This window comes from Solanum dulcamara, chromosome 9 (assembly GCF_947179165.1).
Source record: "Solanum dulcamara chromosome 9, daSolDulc1.2, whole genome shotgun sequence".
Lineage (NCBI taxonomy): Eukaryota > Viridiplantae > Streptophyta > Magnoliopsida > Solanales > Solanaceae > Solanum > Solanum dulcamara.
Genome location: NC_077245.1, coordinates 65,146,885 through 65,173,770, shown reverse-complemented (window position 1 = coordinate 65,173,770; position 26,886 = coordinate 65,146,885). Strand labels below are relative to the sequence as shown.

The 26,886-nt window shown below is 37.4% G+C and overlaps 1 protein-coding gene across 1 annotated transcript; it reads left to right on the top strand.

The window, feature by feature from the left end:
* The first annotated feature begins 889 nt into the window (after positions 1-889).
* Positions 890-26,882, top strand: LOC129902448 (uncharacterized). The gene is made up of 11 exons (XM_055977685.1): positions 890-3,265; positions 3,508-3,747; positions 4,735-4,864; positions 5,598-5,750; positions 5,882-6,117; positions 6,201-6,270; positions 8,418-8,624; positions 18,387-18,619; positions 19,864-19,942; positions 20,018-20,155; positions 25,933-26,882. The coding sequence occupies exons 1-11, from the start codon at positions 1,047-1,049 to the stop codon at positions 26,128-26,130; spliced, it is 3,903 nt and encodes a 1,300-aa protein (XP_055833660.1). The 5' UTR covers positions 890-1,046; the 3' UTR covers positions 26,131-26,882.
* The last annotated feature ends 4 nt before the right edge of the window (positions 26,883-26,886 follow it).

Genomic DNA, 26,886 nt, shown 5'->3' with positions numbered 1-26,886 from the left:
AGTAGCTAGGCCACTGGTTCACTTAGGACCAACAATGATTTTTAAGTATCGATCACGTTCAGATTATAGGCTCGGGATGTGACATGTATATGTTTTTATTGAGTATATATTGATTATATATTTATTATGCACCAATTAATAAGTGAGCAAAAATATGGTAAATATTGATAAAAATCTATATAAGGTGTATATATATATATATATATATATATATATATATATATATATATATTGTTTAAAAGTGTATATACGTTCTATATAACACGTATGCAACTATTGTTCAAAGTTGAACGTGGGAGTTTAATTTTTAAAGTAAAATTGAGGGATGTAAATGGTTTTCATTCATGGATCTATTTGTAAAGTTAAGTCGAGAAGCATTACTAATAAAAAAATTTTGAGACACTCGAGTTAAGCTATACACATATAGAAACATAAGCACATGCCACCGAGCTACATTCGATTGTCCGACTTATGTCTTTACTATTTTCTATAAAAACTATTTTGGACCAACTTCGAGATGAACAACCCCTACTTATAATCATACTTTCAATTTTTATTTATTTATAAAAAATAAAAAAATAAAACTTTTTTCCAATAAAAAAATCTCTCAAATTAAGGGATAAGTCGAAACTATTTAGTTTTACAAAATAAATTTTACCAATGACATCATAAAGTGAAATCAATTAAGGACCCTAAAAATTGTGAAATGCACTTTAAAAGATATTTTTTTAAAAAAAATTACAAAATGAAGAACATAAAATCAAAAAAAAAAACTTGTCATATTCAAAACCCAAAATTCCCCTCATGATTAAGAAACCAAAGTGCGATAAAAAAAAGCGAGTATACACACACTATATAAAAATTTTGTAACCCAACAACAATAATTAAACAACAAATTTGAAAAAATAAAATAAAATAAAAAAGGGAGGAGACCCCCCTCTACAAGCTTCTTTTGATTTATCCCACAAAAGAAGCAATTTCATGATAATCCAAGATTCTTGAAAAATTGATCACAAGTAAATGCCGGCCGTGAGATTAGATGACATATGTCGCCGGCGTTGACCGACACCGGAGATTTGCATCTACGTAAAGGTCAGTTTTTTAACGCTCAATCTTCATATAATAATCATTCAGAGCAGAAAATAGCTTCAATGGATCACAATCTTGGGTTCACTCCATCGGATTTGAATCCGTCTCCATTTGGTTCTTCTGCTTCATCAAGGCTGCAAAAACCCAGATTGTTTAAAAAGAAATATACAGGTGCTCATAGAAAGGACCAAATTTTCAACCCTTTTAGGGGCGTTGGGGAAATTCAAGAAATGAACATGGGTCATGTGGAGTCGGTTTCTGGGAAATTTGGGAATGTGGGTTTTGCTTCTGGGGTTGATAGGGGTAGTGGGGATGTTGGTAATGAAGGGTTTGTTTTTGGAGCTAGTAGAAATAGTGGTTTGTTTGGAGCAAATTTGAGTATGAATGTGAGAAATTCTCATGTAAATATAGGGGAAGGAACAATTCCTGTTGATGAAATGAAGAAACTGAATATTGAAAGTGAGAAGAAAATGAATGTAGGTGGTGGTGTACACAATGTGGTTTCTGGTGCTGATAAGGGAAGGTCTTTTGTGTTTACCGGTGGCGATGCAAAACTTGATGAAATGGTAAGCAAGGAGGTGGAGAACAAGTTAAATATCAAAAGTGAGGGAACTGTTGACTCTGCACGTAATATGGACAGTGTAAAATCCAAGTATAACGTGTTTGGCAGCTTCTCAAGTAGTGAAAATGTTGATAATAAAAATGGTGGGGGTGTAGGAGTTGAACTCCTGAATGAGATGGACAAATTGAATATCAAAGGTATAACTGAGAATGACATGAAGGACTATGCATATAAGGAAAGCGGCTCTCTAGGTGGAAAATCTGAGACCTTGCTCCATGATCAGATGAAAAACATGCATATAAATAAGCCTATGGGTTATGTTGCTAATGAGAATGTTAAAGTTGATCCAAGTTCAAGTGACTCTATTGGAAATGCTGTTAATAAGAGTGCCAGTGGAATTTCAGATTCAGTTCCTTCAGGATTCTCATTTCAGGCAGGGACACAGAATAGTCACTTTACTAATCAGGTTCATCCCGGACCTCATAGTGGTGCAATTTCAACATCCTCATTTCCCTCCTTTAATATCCCTGGTGAGTCTATGATAGGTACTTTTGAAGCACCATCAACTGATAGAACTGGAAAGAAAGTTGAATTTAGTTTCAGTACTAAGTCTGATGGTATGCTAATGCAAAATCTTACACCAACTATTAAAGGGAGCTTAAATAAGAAAGTTGAAAGTAGAAGGGAAGCAACTAGAGATCCAAGATACAAGAAAAAGAAAATGAAACCTAAGCAAACATTCTCAATGCCAGTTAACTTTGCTCAAGACATTGCCTTCAGAGGAAGTTCGGAAGAGAATGCTGAACCTTCCGAACTGTATTCACCGATGGATATTTCTCCGTATCGTGAAACACCAGCAGATAATACACTTTCAAGAGGAACATCTGTGGCTTCTGATGAGTCGTTCATTCTAAATGAGAATCATGGATCTAGTGATTCACGTCCTGCAGTTCCAAATGATTTAGCAGATGAAGATCTGATAGATGCAACAGTACGCATGAATATCAATGAAAATGACGTGACATGTAGTGAAACACAAGAAGTAGAATCTAGACACTCTAGTCATCATGGTGTAGATATGGACGGTCCTTCTGAAGAGTCTATATCTATATCTGGGGCCGAGACTGAAAGCTTCAAATCTGCTACAGAGCATTTAGATTATAGTACTGATTCTTTCATAACTGCAGCAGATACTGAAGTGACGTCTAAATTAACAATTGAGAGACAAGATAGTGACGGGGGCAATCAATTTGATGTTGCTTCAAATTTAGAAGAGGCTTGCCAGGGTAGCTTCATATTTGCTGCATCCTCTGTTGCTCAAAATCAGATAGCAGCGGCTACACGCCAACAGAAGAAGAAAAATCGAACGAAGCTCATTAATGATTCGTCTAGTTCAACTACGAAATTGTCTTACTCCTCGTCACCTGGGCAATTTTTTCAAGTTTCTGGATCATCTCCTCTTTCATCTCCCACTCAGGGTAAGAAAGGAGATATACCTGCTAGGATAAGCATTAGCCAGGTCAATAATGAAAAAGCTAGGGTCAAGGAGGTCAACCATGAAACAGTTGCTGCAAGCATGGCCGCTCAGGAAGCATGTGAAAAATGGCGATTGAGGTACAAGTTACTGTTTTTTCTTAATCATGGAGGGGTCTACCTTGATCAAAGTTGGGATGAAATTTTGGGCCTATACTGTTATTGGATTGACTCTTTGTTAGTACGTGTACATTGTACTTCCTATCATACATGCCAATTTCTTCTTCCACTGTTCAATATTAGGGTGTGATTGTTCAGTCATTTATTCCTTTTTTTGCGTATCTTTATCCTAAGTTCATACTTGTGATATGAATTTATATCAGGGGGAATCAAGCCTATGCAAATGGGAACTTATCTAAAGCAGAGGAATGCTACACACATGGACTAAACTGTGTGTCCGAATGTGACACATCTAAGAGCTGTCTTCGGGCTTTAATGTTATGCCATAGCAACCGTGCAGCAACACGTATGTCTCTCGGAAGAATGAGAGAAGCACTAGAGGATTGTATGAAGGCTGTTACATTAGATCCGAACTTTTTCAGGGTACAAGTTCGAGCTGCAAAGTAAGCTCCATGTATTATTAATTTTACCTTCTCTTTGTCACAAGTTCCTTTAGTCTCTATATTGTATACGTCTAGCTTCCTCTTACCTTTTTGAAGATTTGGTTTGCTGACAGAAGTTTGATCACTGGCCTTTAGTATGCATAAACATGTCTGTTTTAAACAATCACAGTGCGTGAAACACATACAATGTTGTCTTGAAAAGTAGCTCACCATTCTGTCATTCTTGTTGGGTAAACCTTCTTTGAGATGCTTTTTTAACAAAAAACCCATCTTTAATGTGATAAATTAGTTATTTTTTTGATAACCGAGAAATCACAAGGGCCAGTGGCACACGCTTCAATACTTGGTGGGTAATGTCTGCTCTTCCACCCTTATCCATAAATATCAGGCTTCTGTTCGCAGCATAGTTCGAATCTGTGACATGCACCTAGCCTACACATCATGCTCTGCGCTCGTACCACTAGACCAAAGCCCTAGGGCTAATGTGATAACTAGTTATTGGGTTTTCATTGAAGCGTTAGCATTTCTTGTATAACTTCATCGAAAAGACTCATTTGTGTAACTGAACGTCAGTAGTACATCTTTAGGTTCTTCTTTTAAATACCTCGGGATCCGTGTCTTCAGAAATGTTGTGCATTTATTCCACTCAATGGTACAGCTTTACTCTAGCATTTTCTGTCTGCTGGATTCAAGGCTTATAAAAAGGTCCCAACTTTCTCGCTCAGCTAAATATATAATTTGAAGCTTCTTAAGTTTTGCTAGTCTAAGAAATTTCTGCGGTTCTATTTACAGCTTCAAGTCTCACGAGTTTTCTTCAGTAGTCTTAGTAGTGCCATTTGAAATTTTGAATGTTGTGGGCAGTTGCATTCCAGCATCCAGTTATAGTAGTGTTAATACATCTCATATAAAAAAAATAGTAGTGTTAATACAATATATTAAAAAGTAGATACTTTTTTTGTAACTGTGTTTTGTTTTGCATTTTCTTAGCTGTTACCTTGCCCTTGGGGAAGTCGAAAATGCATCAAAGTTTTTCATGACATGCTTGCAACATGGGCCAGAGGTGTGTGTGGATAGAAAGATATTGGTGGAAGCCTCGGAGGGCTTGGAAAAAGCACAGGTACAATTATTAATTTCAGTAGTTTGCTTTACATTCTTCCTATCAGGACTTAATCTTTTGCAGATTCTTTCCCTTAATAGGTACCACCTTTACTGCTCCTTTATCTGAATTGTCTTAGCTGTGTTTTTCTTGCAATTATTACCTCAACATAACACACGTAATGTCATTTGTGCTCCAGCTTGTTTTAAATCCACCAAGTTGCTTGGTGAAAGAAAAAGAGAAGAAAAACTTGCAACAAGATCTATTGATATCATAATATCAGGTTTTGACTGATATTATCTGGAATTTTAAGCCATAGAAATTTTGAGCTTGTGTAGCGCATCTCAAGCAGCTCCATGAACAACTTGCTTATGCTATCTCTTATGAAATGCAAGGTAATTTAGAGGCCCCAAAATTGAATTAAAGAAGAGAAAATAGGGACAAGATGAACACAGGGTGCATTTAAGTGTCTGTTACTGGATTAACTTCTTATGTATGACACTCCCGTTCGTGTACCACATCTATTATTCTGCTAAGTAGCAAAAATAGAAATATGTGGAGAGAATAGGTAATTTTACTTAGATTCTGGTCTTGACATTCTAGTTGAAGCTTTAATTTTGATTTTCTTTTCAGCTTCTTCATGAATAATAATGCTTAAGAAACTTGTGAATGCTCAGCAAACAAAATGAGCTTAGTTGTACTTCTTAATAAAATGAAAAGTTGAAAGCTAATTGTTCTTTTCCGATGCCCTCAGAGGGTATCAGAATGCATGAAGCAGTGTGTGGAACTATTGCAAAGACGAAGGCAAAGTGATGCAGAGTTGGCCTTGGGTGTGGTCTGTGAGGCTTTGACAATAAGCACCTATTCGGAGAAACTACTCGAATTGAAAGCAGATGCTCTTCTTATGGTTTGTGTCATTGAACCATGAGATTGTAAAATTGAATTTTTGTCTGCTTAAATTTGTTACATTGCACCATGTGTTCCAGAAATCTTTGGAATTTCTTGAAATAAATTAATTTTGTTGAGTTTAATGAACAGCTGCGGAGGTACGAAGAGGTGATTCAGTTATGTGAGAAGAAACTTGAATTTGCTAAGTCGAATGCTCCGCCATATAATTTCAGTTACCAGTCATCAGAGTTAGATAGTCCGAGAAGTGCTTCCTCTGGGCTCTGGTGTATTTCTAAAACAGTGAAGTCATACTTTTATCTCGGGAAGCTTGAAGAGGCTGATAATTTTCTGAAGAACCAAGAGAAATCGATGTGTCTCATGGAAAGGTGGCTTCTATTTTGGGAAAGATATCTTTATCCTCTTTTTACATGTAGGTATTAGCTTACGATCATATAATTTGAATTTGCAGTAGTGGACTCAAGACTTTAGAAGCTGTTGTTCCTCTTGCTGTAACAATACGTGAGCTCTTGTGCTTTAAGGTGAGTGCACTTTGTGCTTTATGATCTTTCCCTTTTTAAACATGCACCTATCACTTGTTATATTCAGCTTATTCCTATGTTATGTGTGTAATTATATATACCATTATAGATGATAATTATACATTTAATTTTTATTAACTATAAGTAGCACCTATATTTGAACTATAGGTCATTATTTTTTATGGAACTTGCAAAATTATTTACCTGTTAATACTTTTGAAAATCTTCTGGGATGAAATCTGAAAGGAAAATGAAATAGCAATAACTGAACTACTGAAGAGAAAAAAACAATTATGGTCTCTGGCTGAATTAGCTAGTTAGAACTCGTTATAAATGAGTGATAGTAGGTATGGAGCAAAGGCGGAAATTTTATTTGAGGTTGTACCTTTGGATCTGTAGGACCTTAAGTTTGCTAGACTGCTGTGTCAATACTAAGTTGCACCATTTAAGGAGAGCCCGAGTTATGGTATGTGAAGTAACAGCATACGTGGCTCACTGCTTTTGTTAGCACCCTTTTACAGGGCCAATTAGATCAGCTTGGGCCAATTTAGTGTCCACTCAAATCTTGGGTAGTTGAGTTGGGATTCGGTGGCTCAACCGACCCATTCAGGCTCTAGGTAGACACACACACACACACATATTTGGTTTCTTACACATTGAAGTGCAAGAATACTTCGATCTTTACATACACCATGCAGATATTATTAAACCTTTAAAATTGTATGTCTTCAAGTGGTCATTCATGGGATGACTGATTGTGAGAGAGTATTTTTAATTTTTTTAGTTTATTGAGGGATTTATCCGTTTTGTTTAAATGCTTGGAACTTATTTCAAATAAGTGTTTGCTGATGAGATTGACTCATTATTTCAACTTCAAATTTGAAATATTGAATTTGATGTTTGAAAAACAGGTTTTAGGAAACTTTCAAGCTATCACTCATAAGGCTTCAATTGTGTTTCATGTCCAAACCCAACTTCAACTTCCAAAAACTACTACTACTTTTGAATATTAACCAATTCATATCCAAAGTCCTACTAAATATTGTCCTTGTTATCACTACTCTTTTTTCAAGCTTCTTGAAGTGTTTTGGTTGGTCGGCAATCCTGAATTTCCTAGCAAAGTTTGTGTTTGCTGTTAGTTTTATTTTTCTTTTTGGAGAAAGGTGTTACTAGCTATTCTTGTGCAATATGACATTTAAGCAGCATGTTTTTTTTTATGAAGTTTAGTCCTTTACCCGACCCTTGGAAAATAAATTTATTTAATGCCTTGCTTTTTTTGGTAAGCTCCTAGTACGAGAAAGCTACTGCAATTAGTAACCATTGTACTTTTTCAGAAAAAGAAGAAAAAATACTTTTGGAGTATTCCTTTGTTCATAATACAAGTTAACTTTTTCAAAAAAAAAAAGAAGAAAAAATAGATGCAATAAAACTGTATACTGAGGAAGCCTATAATAATATCCCCGTTCTTGTCAATTCTCAAAAATATCCCTGTTCTTGTAACTATATGAGGTACAATTATCTGCATCATCTGTTTGTGTTTGTAGTGAAAACCAGAGTCTATATCTACTTTGAATTACTAATTCCTTATGGTCTGTGTCCATCAGCCAACATGAAATTGTAAGGTTGCTCCATTATGATTGTAATGGTTTCATTTGGGTTCCTGAAAGCAGTGATATCCTCTAGATTTAAATAAGGTGTTCTGTCTAGTTTTTTCTAGGTTCTACCCTAAGGGAACACTGTCAGCTGAGTTTCTTCGGTTCAGTGTGATCTTGTGAAGAGCTAGTCTATGGCTGCAAATATTTGCTATTACCTATCCTGGAAGTATTGTGAGGCCTCATTTTGGTATCTTACTAATTTTGTTGATTAAAGACGTACAAACTGAGCGAACTATGACTCTTGTTTATAGTTGCTTCAGACTCTTGTTTGCTTCTGTATAGCCTCTTGACTTGTTTGTTAATACATTAATTTTAAATGTTTTCCTACCTTTGTTTGACTGTTCATCTTCATTGCATTTTTCTGATTCCTGGCATATCTCAGAGCAAGTAATGCAAAATTTTGTGGTGCCAACCTGAGAAAAAAAGTAATGTTAAATAATGAAAAGAACATTTTGCTTTCCATTTCAAGAACATTCGCCCTTTACTATGCAGGCAGCTGGAAATGCTGCATTTCAATCGGGAAAGCATGCAGAAGCTGTTGAGCACTATACAGCTGCAGTATCATGTAATTTTGAGTCACGTCCTTTCACAGCAATCTGTTTCTGCAATCGTGCTGCTGCATACCGAGCTATGGGTCAAATTTCAGATGCCATTGCAGATTGCAGCCTGGCAATTGCCCTTGATGGGAATTATGCAAAGGTATGGTTCTAAAACGCACTTTTTGGTGCAGCTATTGAATGCAATTTCTCTCTATACTGCATTTTCTGTTAATCTTGCCTTGAAGGGAAAACCTTTCAATTACCCTTCTTTGAAATTACATACGGGAACACAAAAATAAAGTTAGCTCCTGTACAAAGTCCCTAGAGCTAAAGTGAAAGAACTAACGAAGTCCCAAGAGCTGGACATAGCTATATACGATAGCAAGATTGTTCCAACAAAATTAATTAGGAAGACATTTAACCTCTAGGGAATGTGTCGGAAATTCCATCAAAACATCTGCAGTTCCTCTCACTCCACACACACCAAAAAATACTTGCAGGGATCTTGATCCAGATTTTCTTGATGGTCCTATCAACTATCCATGACCACCAACTTTTGTAGGCATCTTTGACTTTAAACGACATGACCCAATTGAGTCCAAAAAGAGAGTAGAAATATTCCAGAAGTCATTAGCAACTGAACAGTGATGAAGAAGTGACTAATACTTTCTGAATTGCTTGAGTACATGTAGCACCGGTTCACAAGCTGAATACTTCCTTGCTAAGGTTATCTTGATAAACATGTCTCATTTAGAACTGTCCAGGTGAAACATATGATTTTGTTGGAAGATTTGTTTTCCAGATAAGTTTTCAAGGCCAAAACTCAATGATCTGATTCTGCACACAAAGTTGACTGTAACATGCTTTTACAGTGTATAAACCTCTTCTTGAATCATCCCAAAGTAGTCTGTCAACTGCTTCTTCTTCAGGGATGAAATTACCAAGCCTGCTCAGTAAATCTAGGAGATCCTGTAATTCCCAATCACGAACATTCCTTCTCAAGTTAGATGCTGCCAGTCTATCGTCAGCGATGGTGGAATAGGTTAGGATAGGCTTCCTCCAATGTAGAATTGTCAAACCATTGATCTTTCAAGAAGAATGTGAGCTCCATTACCAACTTTGAATCAGATTCTTTGAGAGAAATTCATCTCAAAGTTTGCTAATTTGCTTCCAGGGTCGCACCCCAATTAAAGACCTAGGAGTGTTAGTGCATAATGGTTTCCAGTTCCCCTGAGCTATACCTCTAGAGCCATTTTTCAACATACTTTTGTTATGTTTTGCAAGATCCTTAATCCCCAGACCACCTTTAAGCCTAGTTGAATGACTTTGGCCCATTTGACTAAGTGAAGTTTATGATTTTGACTGTTTCCCTTCCACAGAAAGGATCTCTGATTTTATCATGCTAAGCTGATTTTATTAAGCTGGCTTAGCACCTTTCTGGGCGTTGGAAATGTAGACATGATGTAGGTTGGAATGTTGTCTAACACACTGTTAATCAATGCGAACCGGTCCCTATTGAAAGATACTGCTGTTGCCAAGGATCCAGCCTCTTTTTTGGGTTTCTCAATGGTCCCATTCCATACATCTGCTGACTTGAATTTAGCCTCCAAAATATGTAGTAGGGGATATATCAATACAACCCATGATACCTGTGAGTTGTTAGGTACAGTATTCACTGGGTAAGTGACATTATTTAGGATACTAATATGCAGCCCTGAGATGGCTTCAAAGATGGGCAAAGATGAGCAAAAAAAAAAAGGTTGAGGTATAGCAGTTGTGACCTATCTGCTTCATAAAAAATCAATGCATCATCTGCAAATAGCAAATGAGACACTGAGATACGACCCCCTAATGATGTGCCCACCTTAAAACCTTGAATCCATTGCAGCTGGCTAGCTTTGTCAAGCATTTTTTGTGAGACCTTCCATTGCTAAAATGAAGAGGAAGGGAGATACCGGACCCCGTGCCTAATACCCTTTTATGGAGAGAAGAAACTAACTGGACTACTATTTACTAAACCTGAGTATTTAATTATGGTAATACTGAACTTTATCCACCTTATCCATCTATTCCCAAAATCCATTTTCCTCAACACAGAAATGAGATAAAACTAGTTGACTTGGTCAAAAGCTTTCTCCACATCTAGCTTGAATAAGATAACAGGAATACCACTTTTCAGTCTCCAAGCTAGGGCTTCATTTGCAATTAAGGCTGCGTCAGTCATTTGTCTATTCTTGATGAATGCATTCTGATATCCAGAGACTAACTCGCCAGTAACTTTCTTGAGCCTTTCTGCTAGTATCTTCGCTACAATTGTGTATACACTGCTGATGGGGCCTATAGGCCTGTAATCTCTCAATTCCACCGCTCCTTTTTTCTTTGGAATAAGAGCAATAAAGTAGCATTGCATGAGCTCACCATGTGACAGTTTTGGTGAAAGTGATTAAGAGCTCCCATCACCTCTTTAATTAATATAATGACTTTTGGAAAAAAGCCATGATGAAGCAATCTGTTCAGGGCTTTTATCTGGAGTAGAAGACATGATTACAGATAACACCTCTTTTTCCTCAAACGTTCTTTTTAGCCAAACTTTCTCCGCCCATGAAATATTGCCAAGGTCATCAAAGTTAGCTTCAGGCCTCCATACTTCATTCTTGGAGTAGGGTTTTTGGTAGTAGCCAAGGAGCTTCCTCCTTTTTGATCCTTGTCTTTAATTATTTCATCTAAATCATCTCCCACCTTGAGTTTGTCAATAGAATTATACCCCCTGTGCTAGTTAGCAATCCTTTGAAAATGTTCAGTGTTTTTGTTCCCCTTCTTTAGCCACAAGCATCTTGACTTTTACCTAAAGATGTTTCTTCAGCTTTAGCCAACTGCCGAAGTTCCATCTTAAGGGACAAATTTTGAGTTTCTCTCCTTGAAAGAGTGCTCTGGTTTTTTTTTTTTTTGATGAAATAAGAAGGATATCACAACAAAAGCATCAGAAAGAAAATATCAGCTCCCAATATGACAAAAACAGCTATCAACAGAGATCTATGGAGCTGATAATTCTAAGAATGAATTAACAGTAATTACAGAGGAGAGGTTAACCCGACTAAAAAGATGAACTAAACATCTAGCCTTAAATGAAGGAACAGGAGTTGAAATGCCATCAAAATATATTTTGTTCTTTTCTGTCCATATGCACCACAAAATACAGGCTGGAACCAGTGACCAGATCTTTTTCATGGGCTTCCCAACTTTTCAAGAGCTAAACACTCAAAAGCCTCCCCAGTGAGCTTGCTGTGGCTCAAGAAAGTCCAAAAAGAGATGAGAACATGTTTCATAAGTCTGCTGCAACAGTGCAATGAAGAAATAGGTGGTTAATAGATTCTGAGTTGCACAAGCACGCGTAGCATCTGTTGGCTATTTGGGAATTCCTGCAGATGAGATTAGCCTGAGTTAGGCATGAACCATTTAGTGTGGCCCAGCTGAAACAAATGACTTTTTGTGGCAGCTTAGTTCTTCTAATTAACATCCATGGCCATAGGTCAATTAGAATCTTCCTGGTGCTTTGATGTACTGTGGACTGGGCTGTAAGAGTTAAACAATCTTCCAATTCCCAGTCATTAAGATTCATGGTCATAAGAAAAAAGATTCATCCTCTGAATCTAATTCCATACATTATCATCCCTGTACTGAGAGATGGTTGAGTCTGGATTGAATGCAATTTGAAAAATGATTGGGAAAGCATTCATTAAGAGAATGTTTCCTATTTTATCTGTGATACCTTCGTTATTTATTTTCCTATAGCGCTTTGAATTTCTTAATCTTATCTGACCCCCTTTTTATGTCTTTTATTGAGCCGAGGGTCTTTCGGAAACAGCCGTCCTACATTGGTAGGAGTCAGGTCTGCGTACACTCTACCCTCCCCAGACCCCACGATGTGGGATTTCACTGGGTTGTTGTTGTTGTTGTTGTTGTAAAGCATTCATTAAGAGAATGTTTCCTAGTCAAGTATCTTTCGAACTAGATATGTTCCCCATTTCCCACCTTGAGAGAAGCATTGCTAAAGAAGACCTCTCATACCTTCCTTATACCTTTCCAACCATTGTGCCATAAGAGTTTCTGACTTGATTAGAGCACTACCATATTTTGCTAGGATTACCTCCTTTCATAGACCGACCGCCTCCTGATTGTATCTCCAGTGTCACTTCAAAATTATACACTTGCTATGTTTGGCCAAGTCTTTAATCCCTAAGCCTTCATATTGCTTTGGCATAGTGACTTTGGCCGAGTTCACAAGGTGGAACTTGTGGTTCTTACTGTTGCCTTTCCAGAGCATCTTTCCTGTTCTTGTCAAGTTGCTTTTGCACCTTGGCTGGCAAAGGGAAGACGGACATAAATAGGCGGGGATACTATTCAACACACTATTGATGAGGGTTAGCCTACCCATTAGAGAGGGGTACTGCTGTTGCCAAGAAGCCAACCTTCTCTCAAACTTTTCCACAATCACATTGCACACTTCAGTTGATCTATGACTGGCTCCCAAAGCCAGACAAAACTTTGGCCGAGTTCACAAGGTGGAACTTGTGGTTCTTACTGTTGCCTTTCCAGAGCATCTTTCCTGTTCTTGTCAAGTTGCTTTTGCACCTTGGCTGGCAAAGGGAAGACGGACATAAATAGGCGGGGATACTATTCAACACACTATTGATGAGGGTTAGCCTACCCATTAGAGAGGGGTACTGCTGTTGCCAAGAAGCCAACCTTCTCTCAAACTTTTGCCACAATCACATTGCACACTTCAGTTGATCTATGACTGGCTCCCAAAGCCAGAACTAAGTAGGTAGTGGGAAAGGAGCCAGTTGAGCAGCACATAATGTCGGTCATTTCTTTCAAGTTAGAGACCCTATTAACAGGGTAAATAATGCTCTTGGACATGATGTGGAGTCCTGACACGGCTTCAAAGCGCATAAAAGTGAGATTTAGATATTGCACTTGAGATTTCTCAGCACCAGAGAAGATCAAGGTGTCCTCAGCAAACATAAGATGTGAGATGAGACTGTTATGAATACATCCACCCGCAACCACATATTTTCAAATTTGAAATATGATATTACATTTTCCCGTTCTCCGCCCGCTTTCCTATAAGATAAGGTTTTTGATCAGTACAGACCTACCTTGTCGAAAGAGGGTTCAACTGATTTCACTTCGTTGGAAGAAATATTATTTTTATTTGTCAATGTGATAAATAAAGGAGAAAAATATTATTAAAATTGTGTATCCACATTATTACACCTAACCTATTTATAGACACTACGTTACAATTCTTTTCCAGGTAGGATACTATATGCAAACCCTATTCCTATTCCTATTCTCGTACTCCCACTCAAGATAGTGCATACAAGTCATATGTACTGAGCTTGTTACAAATGTAACTAATACAAAGATCAGCGATGGATCGGGTGAAAATATCTACAAGCTGATCACTCGATTTTATTAGTTCTGTAACAATATCTTCGGGGAGTGTCTTTTCTTCAATAAAGTGACAGTCAATCTTACTATGCTTAGTCCTCTCATGAAATACTTGATTTGATGCAATATGAAGGGTCGCTTGGTTATCACACACAAGCTCCATCTTACCGATTTCTCCAAATTTTTGTTCTTCGAGCAACTGTTTAATCCAAACTTGCTCACAAGTTGCTACAACTATTGCTCAATTTTCTGCTTCTTTACTAGATCAAGCAACCACACTTTGTTTCTTACTCTTTCAGAACACCAAATCACCTCCTATCAAAATTCAATATTCGGATGCAGATAGTCTATCAAAAGGTGATCCTACCTAATCAACGTCTGTATATCCAACGATCTGCTCATGGCCTCGATCTTTGAAGAGTAGTCCTCTACCTGAAGCTGACTTTAAATATCACATAATGCAAATGACTGCATCTTAATGACTATCACAAGGATAGTTCATAAACTGACTTACAACACTCACGTGAAAAGAAATTTTAAGTTTAGTCACTGTGAGATAATTCAATTTACCAACCATCCACCTATATCTTCTAGGATCACTGAGTGGTTCCCTGTGCAAGACATGAGTTTAGCATTTAGAAAAATAGGAGTGTCAATGGGTCTACATCCCATTATTCTTGTCTCCCCTAGAATATCTACGGCATACTTGTATTACGAAATAACAGTACCTTAGCTGGATTGAGCAAACTTAATACGTAGAAAATAATTTAATTTGCCAAGGTCTTTAGTTGGGAAATGCGTTAAGAGATGTCACTTTAAATTAATGATACCATCCTGATCATTGCTGGTAATAATGATATTGTCAACATAAACCACCAAATAAATACATAGATTTGGAGCAGAATGTCGATAAAACATAGAGTGATCAACTTCACTATGAGTTATGCTGAACTCCTGAATTACTGTGCTAAACTTCCCAAACCAAGCTCCAGGAGATTGTCAGACCGTAAATTGATCGGCGCAGTCGACACCAAGCTAGACTTTCCCTGAGCAACAAAACGAGATGGTTGCTCCTTATGAGCTTCCTCCTCAAGGTCACCATAGAGAAACACATTCTTAATGTCCAATTGATAAATATGCCAATGGTGGACAACAATCATGGATAGAAGAAAACGGACATATGCTATTTTGCGACGGGAAAGAAAGTATCACTCCAATCAAGCTCAAATATCTGAGTATACACTTTGGCAACAAGACGAGCCTTAAGCCGATCGACTTGGCCATCTAGACCAACTTTGACGACATAAACCTGGCAGCAACCAACAACTTGAAGAAAGAGGAACAAGCTCCTAAGTACCACTCACATGTAAATCACACATCTCATCAATCATAGCTCATCTCCATAATGAGAAAGTTCTTCACTTGTAGACTTAGGGATGAAGACAGAGGCCAAAGATGACACAAGGACATATTGGGGTGATGATAGACGATGATAACTTTAAAGAGTATAATGGGGGTAAGTATTACGAGTGGATCATATACCTTTTCGAAGTGCAATTGGTTGATTAGGAGGAAACAATTCCGTAGTAGGTACGGGGTCCGATGCAGGATGTAAATCATCTGGGTTGGATGCTGGATGTAGACGATGATGATAGGTCAGGAGTGGTGGTACTATGGATGGAGATGTAGAAGTAATTGTAGATTCCTCAAAAGTCTATATGGGTAAACTGGCTTCATTGTGGATGAAGATGTAGTAGAAACCTCATATTTCTCAAAAGTCTGTACAGGTAAGACCTCAAATGTGTCAGGATGATTAGAAGATGTAAAGCAAGGTCTAGACTCAAAGAATGTGACATCAGCTGATAGAGATTGCCATTGCGGGATTCTTAGATCTAGTCGGCGAGAAGTTGTCCTCGGAATGAAAAAACCTAATGGAAAAAAGAAGTTTTTAGAAAATTTTGTACGTGACAAAGACTCGCTTGCCGGAATAGTAGATCTAGTCACGCGTGAGGACCTTTGAGGACTTGTTACCTGTGATGTGACGTGTACGTTACATGTGATGTGATGTGTACTCTGCTTTGGTCGGCCGAGGTTGCTGGCCCTTGTAGACATGTTAGATTTTGCACCACCAACGAAAATAGAGATAGCGATCTCATCCACTTGAAAATTCGTGTACAAGTTGCGAGTAGTCACCGGAAATTGCACAGTGATTATTTTCCCTCTATGATACCATGTGAGAAATAAAGGAGAAAATATTATTGAAATTGTGTCTACATGATTATGCTCACCCTATTTATCGTCACTACATTACCATTCTTTTCCAAGAAGGTTACTAGGTACAAATCCTATTCCTATTCTAGCAGTCAGTTTGACTGACAAAATAGAAAAGTCTAATATCTATTATAGAATGAACCCGCTTAACGCAAGGGATTGCCTCAGTGCAACGGTCTAGTGGATTCAAACATTGGATGAGGTCACATGTTTGAGCCCAGGAGTAAGCTTCTTTGCACTTTTTCAGGTAGAGCTTCTTTCGTTGACTCTCATACGTTGCCTATGTTTGTTTGTGACATTGTTTTACTTGGTTCCATTACTTTGTTTATAATTTATTGGTACAAGGCATAAGTACCCCCTAAACTATGACTGAAATCACAGCGACACACCTTAACTTAACTCAAGTCCTACTACTCCTTGAACTCAAATTTTGTGTATTTTCATGCACCTTTTGTTCTGAGTGGCACCTTCTACTAGGTAAAGTTGGTTGCGTGTATAACATGCGCTGTCACATGTGTAAATATTTTTTTTAAAAAAAAAAATTTCAACTTTTTTTTTAAATCCTCATATTTTCCTTATCTTGTATTTAAACTAAGTTAATACACGTAATAGTTTTAAAATGTTTTTGCCTTGTATTTAAATCTTTTTTTTTCATTTTTTTACCTTCATTCATTGTGTTTTCTCTCTTTTTTTCTATTAATTTTATTTATTCTTTTTATTTTCTTTGCCTTTCCTTTTGATTTGATTTCAAATTAAATTTCAAATGTCTTGTATTTAAAATAAGTTAATTTCCAACGGATATCAAAATAAGTGACGAAAATCAAATAAAACATAAAAAAATTAAAACGTTAAAGTTAACGGACACTTAAAGTAGTTATTATTATTATTATTTTAAAAAGTACATGTAATTGTTCAAAAATAATTAAAAGTGAGGAAAAATAGAAAGTTTAAAGTGAGGAGGGAAATAAATATTTTACAAAGAAAGAAATGAAAATAATTAAATATCTATAAGTTTTATTTTTGGTCCATACTGTACCTAAGGATCTGGGGACATCACCCTATTTTTAGATAGTTTATGAGGGAGATACGTGTTTAGATTCTTTTTGATAGTCCCTCTATACTTTTGATGTAATTACTACAAGAGTTAACTATTGGTGTACTTCTCTATTTATAATACCAGTTAACTTTCTCAAAACAATAATAATATAAGTTTTAATGTCAATAATTATGTATACTAACTAACTTTAAATAGACCAATTAAGAAAGGATATGTGTCCAATTTTTTCGTTGTTCACTTGCCTTCAAGAGAGTGTGCACTCTGTCTATGCCACATCAACATTTAGAGTGTATTTATTCCATTTTAAAATAGTTTAGGAGGATAATGGGACCCTAGTTAAATTTAGGTGTGTCGCTGAGATTTTGCTCATAGTTTTGGGGGTACTTATGCCTTATCCTTGATTTATTTGTATTACTTTGCTTATTGTTTATTGTTTATTATAGTATAAGATTTGTTATTTATGTTTTTTTTTGTGATTCTATAAGTTCAGAATTTATTATTTTATTTAGTAATTGTGGGTTTAGCCTATTAAGCTATTTTTTTTTAAGTAAGAGAAAGTAATGTTACTTTTTGTTTCAAATTATTTGTTTGTTATTATTTACTTATGTGTGTTAAATTTTTACATTCTAAAGCTACCATTTTCAACTTATTTTTTTACATTCTATGATTTATCAATTACAAGATCAAATTGTAAAATTTCATAATCGAAGGCTTTAAAATATAAATCATTTGTGAAGTACTTCGCTAGGTGTTGTATCGGCTGATCTCTTTTCTATCTCTTTTTCCGGTTTGTACATTATTACATTACTATGAAGAATATAGCCGTAAGATGACTCAAATAGGAATTGTTTCCCCATATGCTTCATGAGTTCTTTGCTGAGTAAGTTACTGGTTCAAGGATGGTAGTTTTATTGTTTCTCTCATATAAACTGGCTGGTAATCACAATAGTTCTTCAGGCAGTTCTAAATATTACCCAAGAACTCTGCATGACTACACTCAATTATTTCTGTGATCTAGTACATTGAATTTGTAGTTTGGCAGCGTTTTTCTAGTTGAGACCATAGCAATTTTGCTAAGTTAGTTACCTGATTTTAGGATACAGTATATCTTCGGTTAAATGTCAACACAAATAAATGCAGGCACTCTCAAGACGAGCTTCTCTTTTTGAGATGATCAGAGATTACGGACAAGCAGCTTCAGATCTTCAGCGACTTGTATCACTTCTGACAAGGCATATGGAAAATAAAGTTGGTGGATCTGGATCACATAACAAAATGAGTTTTGTAAATGAGATTCGGCAAACACAACAAAAGCTTTCGGCCATGGAGGAAGAAGCCAGAAAGGAAATCCCCTTGAATTTTTACCTCATATTGTAAGTTTCTTAATTCAGTCAAGTTATTGATTTCCAGAAATAGTATTCCCTCCGTCCCAGTTTATATGATAGTGTTTGACTAGTTACAAAGTTTAAGGAAAAAAAAAACATTTGAAACTTACATTCTAAAACAAGCCATAGGCATTTGTGCGGTTATAAATTATCTCATGAAGGATAAAATGGGAAGTTTAAAGTTAAAATTATTTCTAAATAAGGAAGTATGACAGTTCTATTGATATAGACTAAAAAGGGAAGTATGACACATTAATTGGGACAAAGTGAGTGTTATTTTCGAGTGTTCATTCTTTGGAACATTTTTTGGACTGCTTGAGAACATAATTTAGTATCAGTGTTAAATTTGCTGTTTCCTCTGTAGTCTCTACCTTCACAAGGTAGGGGTAAGGTTGCATACCCACCATATTCCCCAGACCCCGATACACTGGGTATGTTGTGTTGCATATCTGTAGTTGTCTGTCTTATCTTCCTATTTTGTTGCAAATTGCTTGTAGTTGTCTGTTCATATGTTCTTTGGAAGTGACAATCAATTTTAATCCTTCTGACTTTTGATTGTCTAGACATGCTCGAAGTCCTGGATGTGAATTGATTACTTTTTACAGGGAACTATTTTTTTTTTTTTGACAATCTTTTGTTGGGAACTGTTTGAAAGCTTCGGGTAGTTGTCCAGACAGGGAACATCTACTTTGAGCAATCATCAACATGTTGGTTGTCAATCCTGTATGATTTATGACATAATCGATAAGTTGTCTGTTTGGGTCCTTCAGTAATAAAGTACTATGCAGTGCTTGAGTTGATACATGTATTTGCTCCATTCCATTTTATATGAAACTCTTTCTTTTGGTCCATTCCAAAAAGATCAACACCTTTCTACATTTCGAAACTCTTTAGTTTTCACATTCCCATTTTACCTTTAATGACATGCTATAGAAATCTGTCTGACATGTTAAAAATACATGATATTAATGGTACTTTTGGTATGTTATACATTTTTTGATGAGGTAAATTCTTTTATTAATATTGAAAAAAGCTCCCGTATACTGGAGGTATACCAAAAGCTAGAGAATCTACATTACTTTTGGTATGTTATACATATTTACTTGGTCTGTCAAAAGTCTCTTTTTTTTTTTTTTAACTGTGTGGGAGAGTATTCCTTCGTGAAGTAAGAATACATACAGGTGTATGATTATGTACTATTGTTTTTCTAACAATTGATGCAACAACGACAGGGGAGTTGATCCATCTGTTGGTGCATCAGAAATTAGGAAAGCCTACAGAAAAGCTGCACTCAAGCATCACCCTGATAAGGTTCTTTAAAGTCCTTTGCTACTTTATAACAGCACTTTATGGTGACTTTATCTGAACATTGTTTTGTTGATCTAGGCTGGGCAATCACTGGCTAGAAATGACAATGCAGATGATGGACTGTGGAAAGAGATAGCAGAAGAAGTCCACAAAGATGCTGACAGGCTCTTTAAAATGATAGGAGAGGCCTATGCAGTGCTTTCGGACTCTGCAAAGGTATGTTTTGGTTCATGGTTGTTTGCCTGAGACTAATTTGTGACCTGGGTATGTTGTTGTTGATCAAAGAATGTGTGATTGCAATGGGGTGTAAAATCACCAATTTGTTTCTAGCCCTTCTCTCGGTCTTGCATACTCGTGGATCTTCCCTCGGGTGTAGGTTGGCATGAAATTAGGGGCTTGTAGCAAGTTTATGTAACAAACCTGCTTGATAGTGCGTATTAATTTCAGAGTTCTAAATATAATTGAAGATAGATATCTTTTGTTGGTCTTCTCCCATGTATCTGGTTCCTAGTTTCTGGGAGATTGCCGTTGTGGAGCCTATGGAAGTTAGATGTCCTTTTGCCCTTCAATGGATTTTTCTTTATTGCTGGAGTCTTCCATGTTATCTGACTGTTGTTTCGAGGAGCTTTTCAGGAAAAAGCATCTGCTGTAGTAGACCAGTGTATAACTTCTACCATATTGAACCGGCTTTACATTTATTATATAAACTAGGAGCGGATTTCCTTGTATCATGTTGCTAACATTTAGGTTATGCAGTAGTCTCTCGTTTGTTGCTTCTCTAATTTCTCTAACCCACTATAATCTTTCCGCTCCACTTAAACTGAATTATTGAACTCAATATTTCTCATACCCAAGTAAGAATCCAAACGGACTTAGAGTTGAACATCAAATTAGAAGCAAAGAAATGAGAGAACACAGGTAAGGAGACTTAAAATATGGGTGTTGTTGGGGAAAAAAATTCTCTGGAAATTGCAGAACTTGTTTGTTTGACAAAGAAACAAAAAATCCCTAAGAAGAGAACCATCATTAAAGTAGGTTTTAGGGAAGGGGGCAGATGTGATATGTATTCAAGAAACAAGAATGGAGTTTGTGTAGGGTAGAATTATTAGAAGTATGTGGAGGGAGGGGGAGGGGGGATTGTGGGTGAAGTATGACTATATTCCGGCTTGGGGTAGTGCAGGAGGAATTCTAATCCTTTGGGATGATAGAAAGGTAGAGTGTATGGAGGTTAACAAGGGGGATTTCATGTTAGGGGTGTGATTTAGAGACATTAGCAACGGAATGGAATGGGGATTTAGAGGGATTTGTGGACCTATAGGGGAGGGGTCAAAGGAGACCATTTGGGCAGAGTTAGGAGATGGAATGGAAAGGTGGGAAATACCTTGGGTACTAGGGGGGATTTTAATACTATACGATTCCCGAAGGAAAGAATTGGGACTACGGTGGTGTCTAGGGTCATGGAGGAGTTCTCAGAGTCTATTGATAACCATATTTTTTTATTGATTTGAGTTTGACACTTGGTCTAGATCGGAGGACTCTTTATCTAGATTGAGATTAGACAGATTCTTGGTGTCTGCTTCTTGGGAGGAGTTGGCACTCAACGTGATCCAAGCTTCTCTTCCTCGGCTATTGTTAGATCATTCCTTTGTAAGATAGACGAGAACTCCTTTCAGATTCGAGAATATATGGTTACGCGTGAATGACTTTGGTGATAGAGTGGTTGATTGGTGGAGTAGTTATGAGGTTAAAGGAAGGCATTCTTTCAGGCTTGCAAATAAGTTGAAATTAAGATGAAAATGAGGAATGAGGGAGCTAATGAATGAGGTGGGGGAGTTGGAAAGAATAGAGGTGGGAATAGTGTTTTAAGAAGCGAGAAGCGGAAAAAAGCGATGAGGGCTCGCTTCATAGAAGCGAGAAGCATGAAACGAAGCGCACGCTTTTTTCCAGAAAAAGTGCTATTTAGTATAAAAATAAAAAATATTAAATATGAGTAGATAAATAATCAAGAAGTCAATAGAGGTAACATATTAAGAAAATCCTTCAATTCTTAGATTAGAAAGTAAATAGATAGCAATAATCCTCACAAGTCATAACAGTAACTCAGTCACAGAAGTCAGAACAACAAAAAAACAAAGGAAAAAAAAAATAGAGACAGAACAGAGCAGCTGACAGCAAAACAAAAAAAACAGAGCATACAGATAGCTACAAACAGAGCATATTGAGAACCCCAAATCAGGAAAAAAAAGAACAGAATAATGCTACTTAAGTTAAGTAGCATTAAAAGGGCAGCCCGGTGCACTAAGGCTCCCGCTATGCGCAGGGTTCGGGGAAGGGCCTGACCACAAGGGTCTATTGTACGCAGCCTTACCTTGCATTTCTGCCAGAGGCTGTTTTCAAGGCTTGAACCCGTGACCTCCTGGTCACATGGCAGCAACTTTACCAGTTACTCCAAGGCTCCCCTTCCAAGTTAAGTAGCATTACAAACAGAAAATTGAAAAAAACAAAACCTAGTTACCTTCAGTAACAGTCGCGCAGAAAATAAAGAGAAAAAGAAGAAGAGAAGAGAAAAAGTGAAGAAGAGTAGAAGAAGAGAAGAGAAAAACTAACCTTTAGTAGCAGTTGCAACAGTAGTCGGTAGGAGGGAAAATAATTGGAATAATCAACTGTAAGTATTTTTACAATTTTTTTTTAAAAAACCGTAGTAGCGCTTTATTTCAATTAAGCGAGCTTTTTCTCGCTTTTATAAAAAGCGCGCTTCTCGCTTCTACCCAGAAGCGCACACTTTTTCAATATCGCCTCGCTTCAAGGCATTAGAGTGCTGGCTTGTCGCCTCGCTTCGCTTCTCGCTTTAAGCGAGCGCTTCAGTGCTTTTTAACAACACTGGGTGGGAAGAGAGGGAAAAGGAGAAGAAAGAAGTTTTATTAGCGGAGCTAGCTTCTTTGGCTTTGGTTCAAGAGACTAGTTGGAACAAAAATCGAGGGTGTTGTGGTTGGAAGACGGGGAATCTAACACAATTTTTTCACAAGGTAACAATTGCAAATAAGCGTAGGAATCTGATAAGTGTGTGGAGGTGGGGGGGGGGGGGGAGAACATATGAGTTGGAGGAAGAAAAGGGAGCAATTGGTCAGTTCTATGAACGATTGTTCAAAGAGGAAGCAGAGTGGAGGCCAAATTTATTTTTCTTTTTTGGGGTGGGGGTGGGGTTGGATTTCAATTAGATTGGAGGGGAGAAAAGTGAGTGGTTAGATAGGGCTATTAAGGAGTAGGTGCATGTGGCGGTAAAGTGTTGTGCGGGTGACCACGCTCCCGGTTTGGATGGCTTCGCTTTGGCTTTCTTTCAACATTGTTGAAGCCCGGTCAAGCAGGTTGTTTTGAGTACCATTGGTGAGTTCTAGGAGGGGTGAGTTTGAAAGGAGTCTAAAATGCTTCGTTCATTTTCATGATTCTTAAGAAGGAAGGGGCTACTAGCATCGGGGACATAGGCCCATTAGTCTAGTGAGAAATATCTACAAGATTATTTTTAAGGTGCTTTTTGATAGACTTAAGAGTGTTCTTTGGAAAAGATTGTTTCTTCTTCGCAAAATGCCTTTGTCAAAGGAAGGCAAATTCTGGATGCAGCTTTGGTGGCTAATGAAGCGATAGATTCGAGGAAGAAGCAGGGTGTATCGAGTGATTTGTGCAAGTTAGATCTTGAGAAGGATTATGACCATGTAATTTGGATGTTCCTAGATTTCATTATGTTGAAAATGGGCTTTGAGGAGAAATGGAGGAAGTGGATCAGTTTTTGCATCTCTTCAGTGAAATTCGATTTTGGTAAAAGGCAATCCATGTGGTTTTTTTTGGTGGTTCGAGGGGTTTAAAACAAGGAGATCCTTTATCACCGATGCTTTTTATCTTGGTGATGGAAGCTTTGAGTAGAATGATGGACAAAACAATTTTAGGTGGACATATCAAGGGATTCAAAGCTGTGGTTAGTGGTGTAGGTAACATGCGGTTACTCATCTACTTTTTGCAGATGATACTTTGGTGTTTTGTGATGTAGATGGGACCTAGTTTGACTTCCTTGGGCAAGTCTTAACTTGGTTCTAAATGGTGTTGGGGCTTAAAATTAATCTTAGAAAATGCGAGATCATAGCTGTTGGTGCAATAAAAAACATTGACATGCCTACCAAGTTCTGCAATGCAGGGTAGGTTTTCTCTCTGCTACTTACCTTGGATTGCCTTAAGGCGCATCGAACAAGGATTTAAATGTTTGGAATCCGGTTATTTAGAAGGTAGAGAAAAGGTTAGCTGGTTGGCAAAAAAGATACTTGTCCAAAAGAGGCAAGGAAGTGCTTATTAAGGGCACTTATCGAGTATTCCTACATATTGCATGTCAATGTTCAACACACCTACAATTGTGATAGGGAAGATGAAAGGCTACAAATAGATTTTCTTTGGGATGCCGTTGACGGGTTAAAGAAGTTTCACCTAGTTTGTTGGGAAACCGTGACATCTCCTAAATAGTGGGGAGGACATAGGGTTAAGGACTTGAAGGTCTTTAACAAAACACTCTTGGGTAAATGGTTGTGTAGATTTGGGATGAAGGGGGAAGCTTTATGGAGAAGGGTGATAGCGGATAAATATGGAGAGATGGAAGGGGGATGGAGAACAAATGTGATCATGATGCACTTCGGGTGTAGTGTGTGGATGAATATCACGAAGGGGTGGGATGCCTTTAATGATAATATTGATTTCAAAGTTGGGAAAAGGGTAGGGTTAGTTTTTCGGGGAAAAAGTGGTGTGAAGGTTTGGCGCTTAGGGATGAATTTCTGGTATTGTATAGAGTCAAATTGTCTGTTCAACAAGTTAGGGGGGCTCATAGGGATGGGACCTTATGAGATTTGAGGTTTAGGAGGACTTTCTGAGATTGGGAGGTGACCAAGTTCAGAAATTGCTAGGTTTACTTCAAAGTAATGCAAGCCAGTCGACAAACCCGATGCTTTGTGTTGAGAGTTGGGGACTAACAAAGTGTTCTCGATTATGTCATTCTATGAGAAACTTCTAGTTGGGACAGATGATAGTTTTTCATTTATATCGGTCTGGATACCGAAGGTGTCGAGGAAGGTGTGCTTCTTCACGTGGTTAGCTACTAGAAGAGTGATTTTACAGCGGAAAATCTTATTAAAAGAAAAGTTGTTTGCACGAGCTGGTGTTCCTTTGTAAGGAGATGGGTGAGGGCGTGGATCATATTCTGTTACATTGCAAGTTAGCTATGAGGTTAAGGGAGGATATCTTCAGCTGGTTTGAAGTTTCTTGGTTATGCCAAGAACCGTTAAGGAGCTGATGCTTAGCTGGAAGAGTGGAGCTAGGTGAAGAAGGCACAAGACTTTGAATGTCACTCCTCTTGATGTGGGTCATTTGGAAAGAGAGGAATAGGAGAGCTTTTGAAGGGGTAGAGATGAGCTATGCTCATTTGAGGAGTAGTCACTGATCCCTTGTTTTCTTTTGGAGCACCCACATAGTTTCTGTTTGTATTGAGGATTGGGTGTCTTTTGGAGTGAAGCATATTATGTAGGTTTCTCCTTTTTTTGGTATATCACTTGTATACTGCCAACTTGGCCTTGTTACTATCAATGAAACCTTTTACTTGACCAAAAAAATAAATAAAATCACAATAAAGAGAACATGTTGGGAAAGAACTTCTCCAAAGAATTTTTTCCGATTAACCATCCAAGCACCATTGGATGCATATTACAGTTCTTTTTCTTCTCTGCCCATCCCAACCCATCCTGAGTAGGGCAACCCTTGTTGGATGCACATCAGGCTTAATCACTTAATCGTGTTTGATCTTTTGTTCTTAGTTTATTTGGTATCCGCGGATGTGCTCGGTTTTCTTCCTCCTTTTCTTCTTTGATTAGGTGTCCTTGATTGCTTAACATTTCCTTCTATAAATTGTATCTCTTGTTTGCTAAAATTTGAATCTTTACTGAGTTACTGCTTCTTTCTTGAAGCATTCTCGTTATGACCTTGAAGAAGAGATGAGAAATAGTCAAAGCAGAGGCAATGAGAGCAGCACATTTAGAACACACACAGATTTTAACAATTATCCATTTGAGAGAAGTGGAAGTAGAGGCAACTGGGAAGATGTTTGGAGAGCATATAAGAGTACCCAGTCCAGAGAATCAGATAGAAATAGAGCAAACTGGTAGTTGTGATGAACTTACAGTACTAGAGATTCATACAATTCGATGCACCTCATGTTCAGCATTCTGCTTGCGTGTGTAGTTTGCTCACCCCAGTTACTTGAGAGAAATGACTTGCAGAACTTGAAAGAACAGGCATGAAATATGTGGATGAAGTATTCAACATACGGACACCTCGGCCTTCCATATCTGGCACTTCCTGACTGGTCATTCGAGCAGGGTGAACGAAAAAAGAAATTGTTGCATAAAATTCCCAACAACGGGCTTGGTAGCTTGGAGAGGGATTATCATTAAGCCGAATTCATGCATGCAGAGATATATTTAGGCAACAAACAAGGAAGGTCTACATGATCCCTGTTGTATAGTTATCAAACAATGTGAATTAATACAGAAGCTGTTCATGGCCCCGGAAACCCTGCTAGTTTTGGTGCTAGCGGAGACCAACTCAACAGTTTGAGAAGGCTGCTGGGGATGACTAATTTTGCTGAGTCTGTTTGTCTATAATTTTCTGTGCTAATGTAAATCTTCATTTAAATTTTAAGCTATACTTGTAATTTTGTGTGTGTATAGTGTGTCTGCTTGTATTTGAAACATCCTAAGAATGATAAGAGTGAGGTTACTTTACTTCTTTGAGTTTTTTTTTCTTTTCATTTTCTTGATTGTGGGTGGGGTTTTCCGTTGTAATACACCAAAGTCAATTATTTTTTTTGATTATTTGATTTGTTGAAACATCACTCCTGAAAATTTCATTTGAAAAACTTT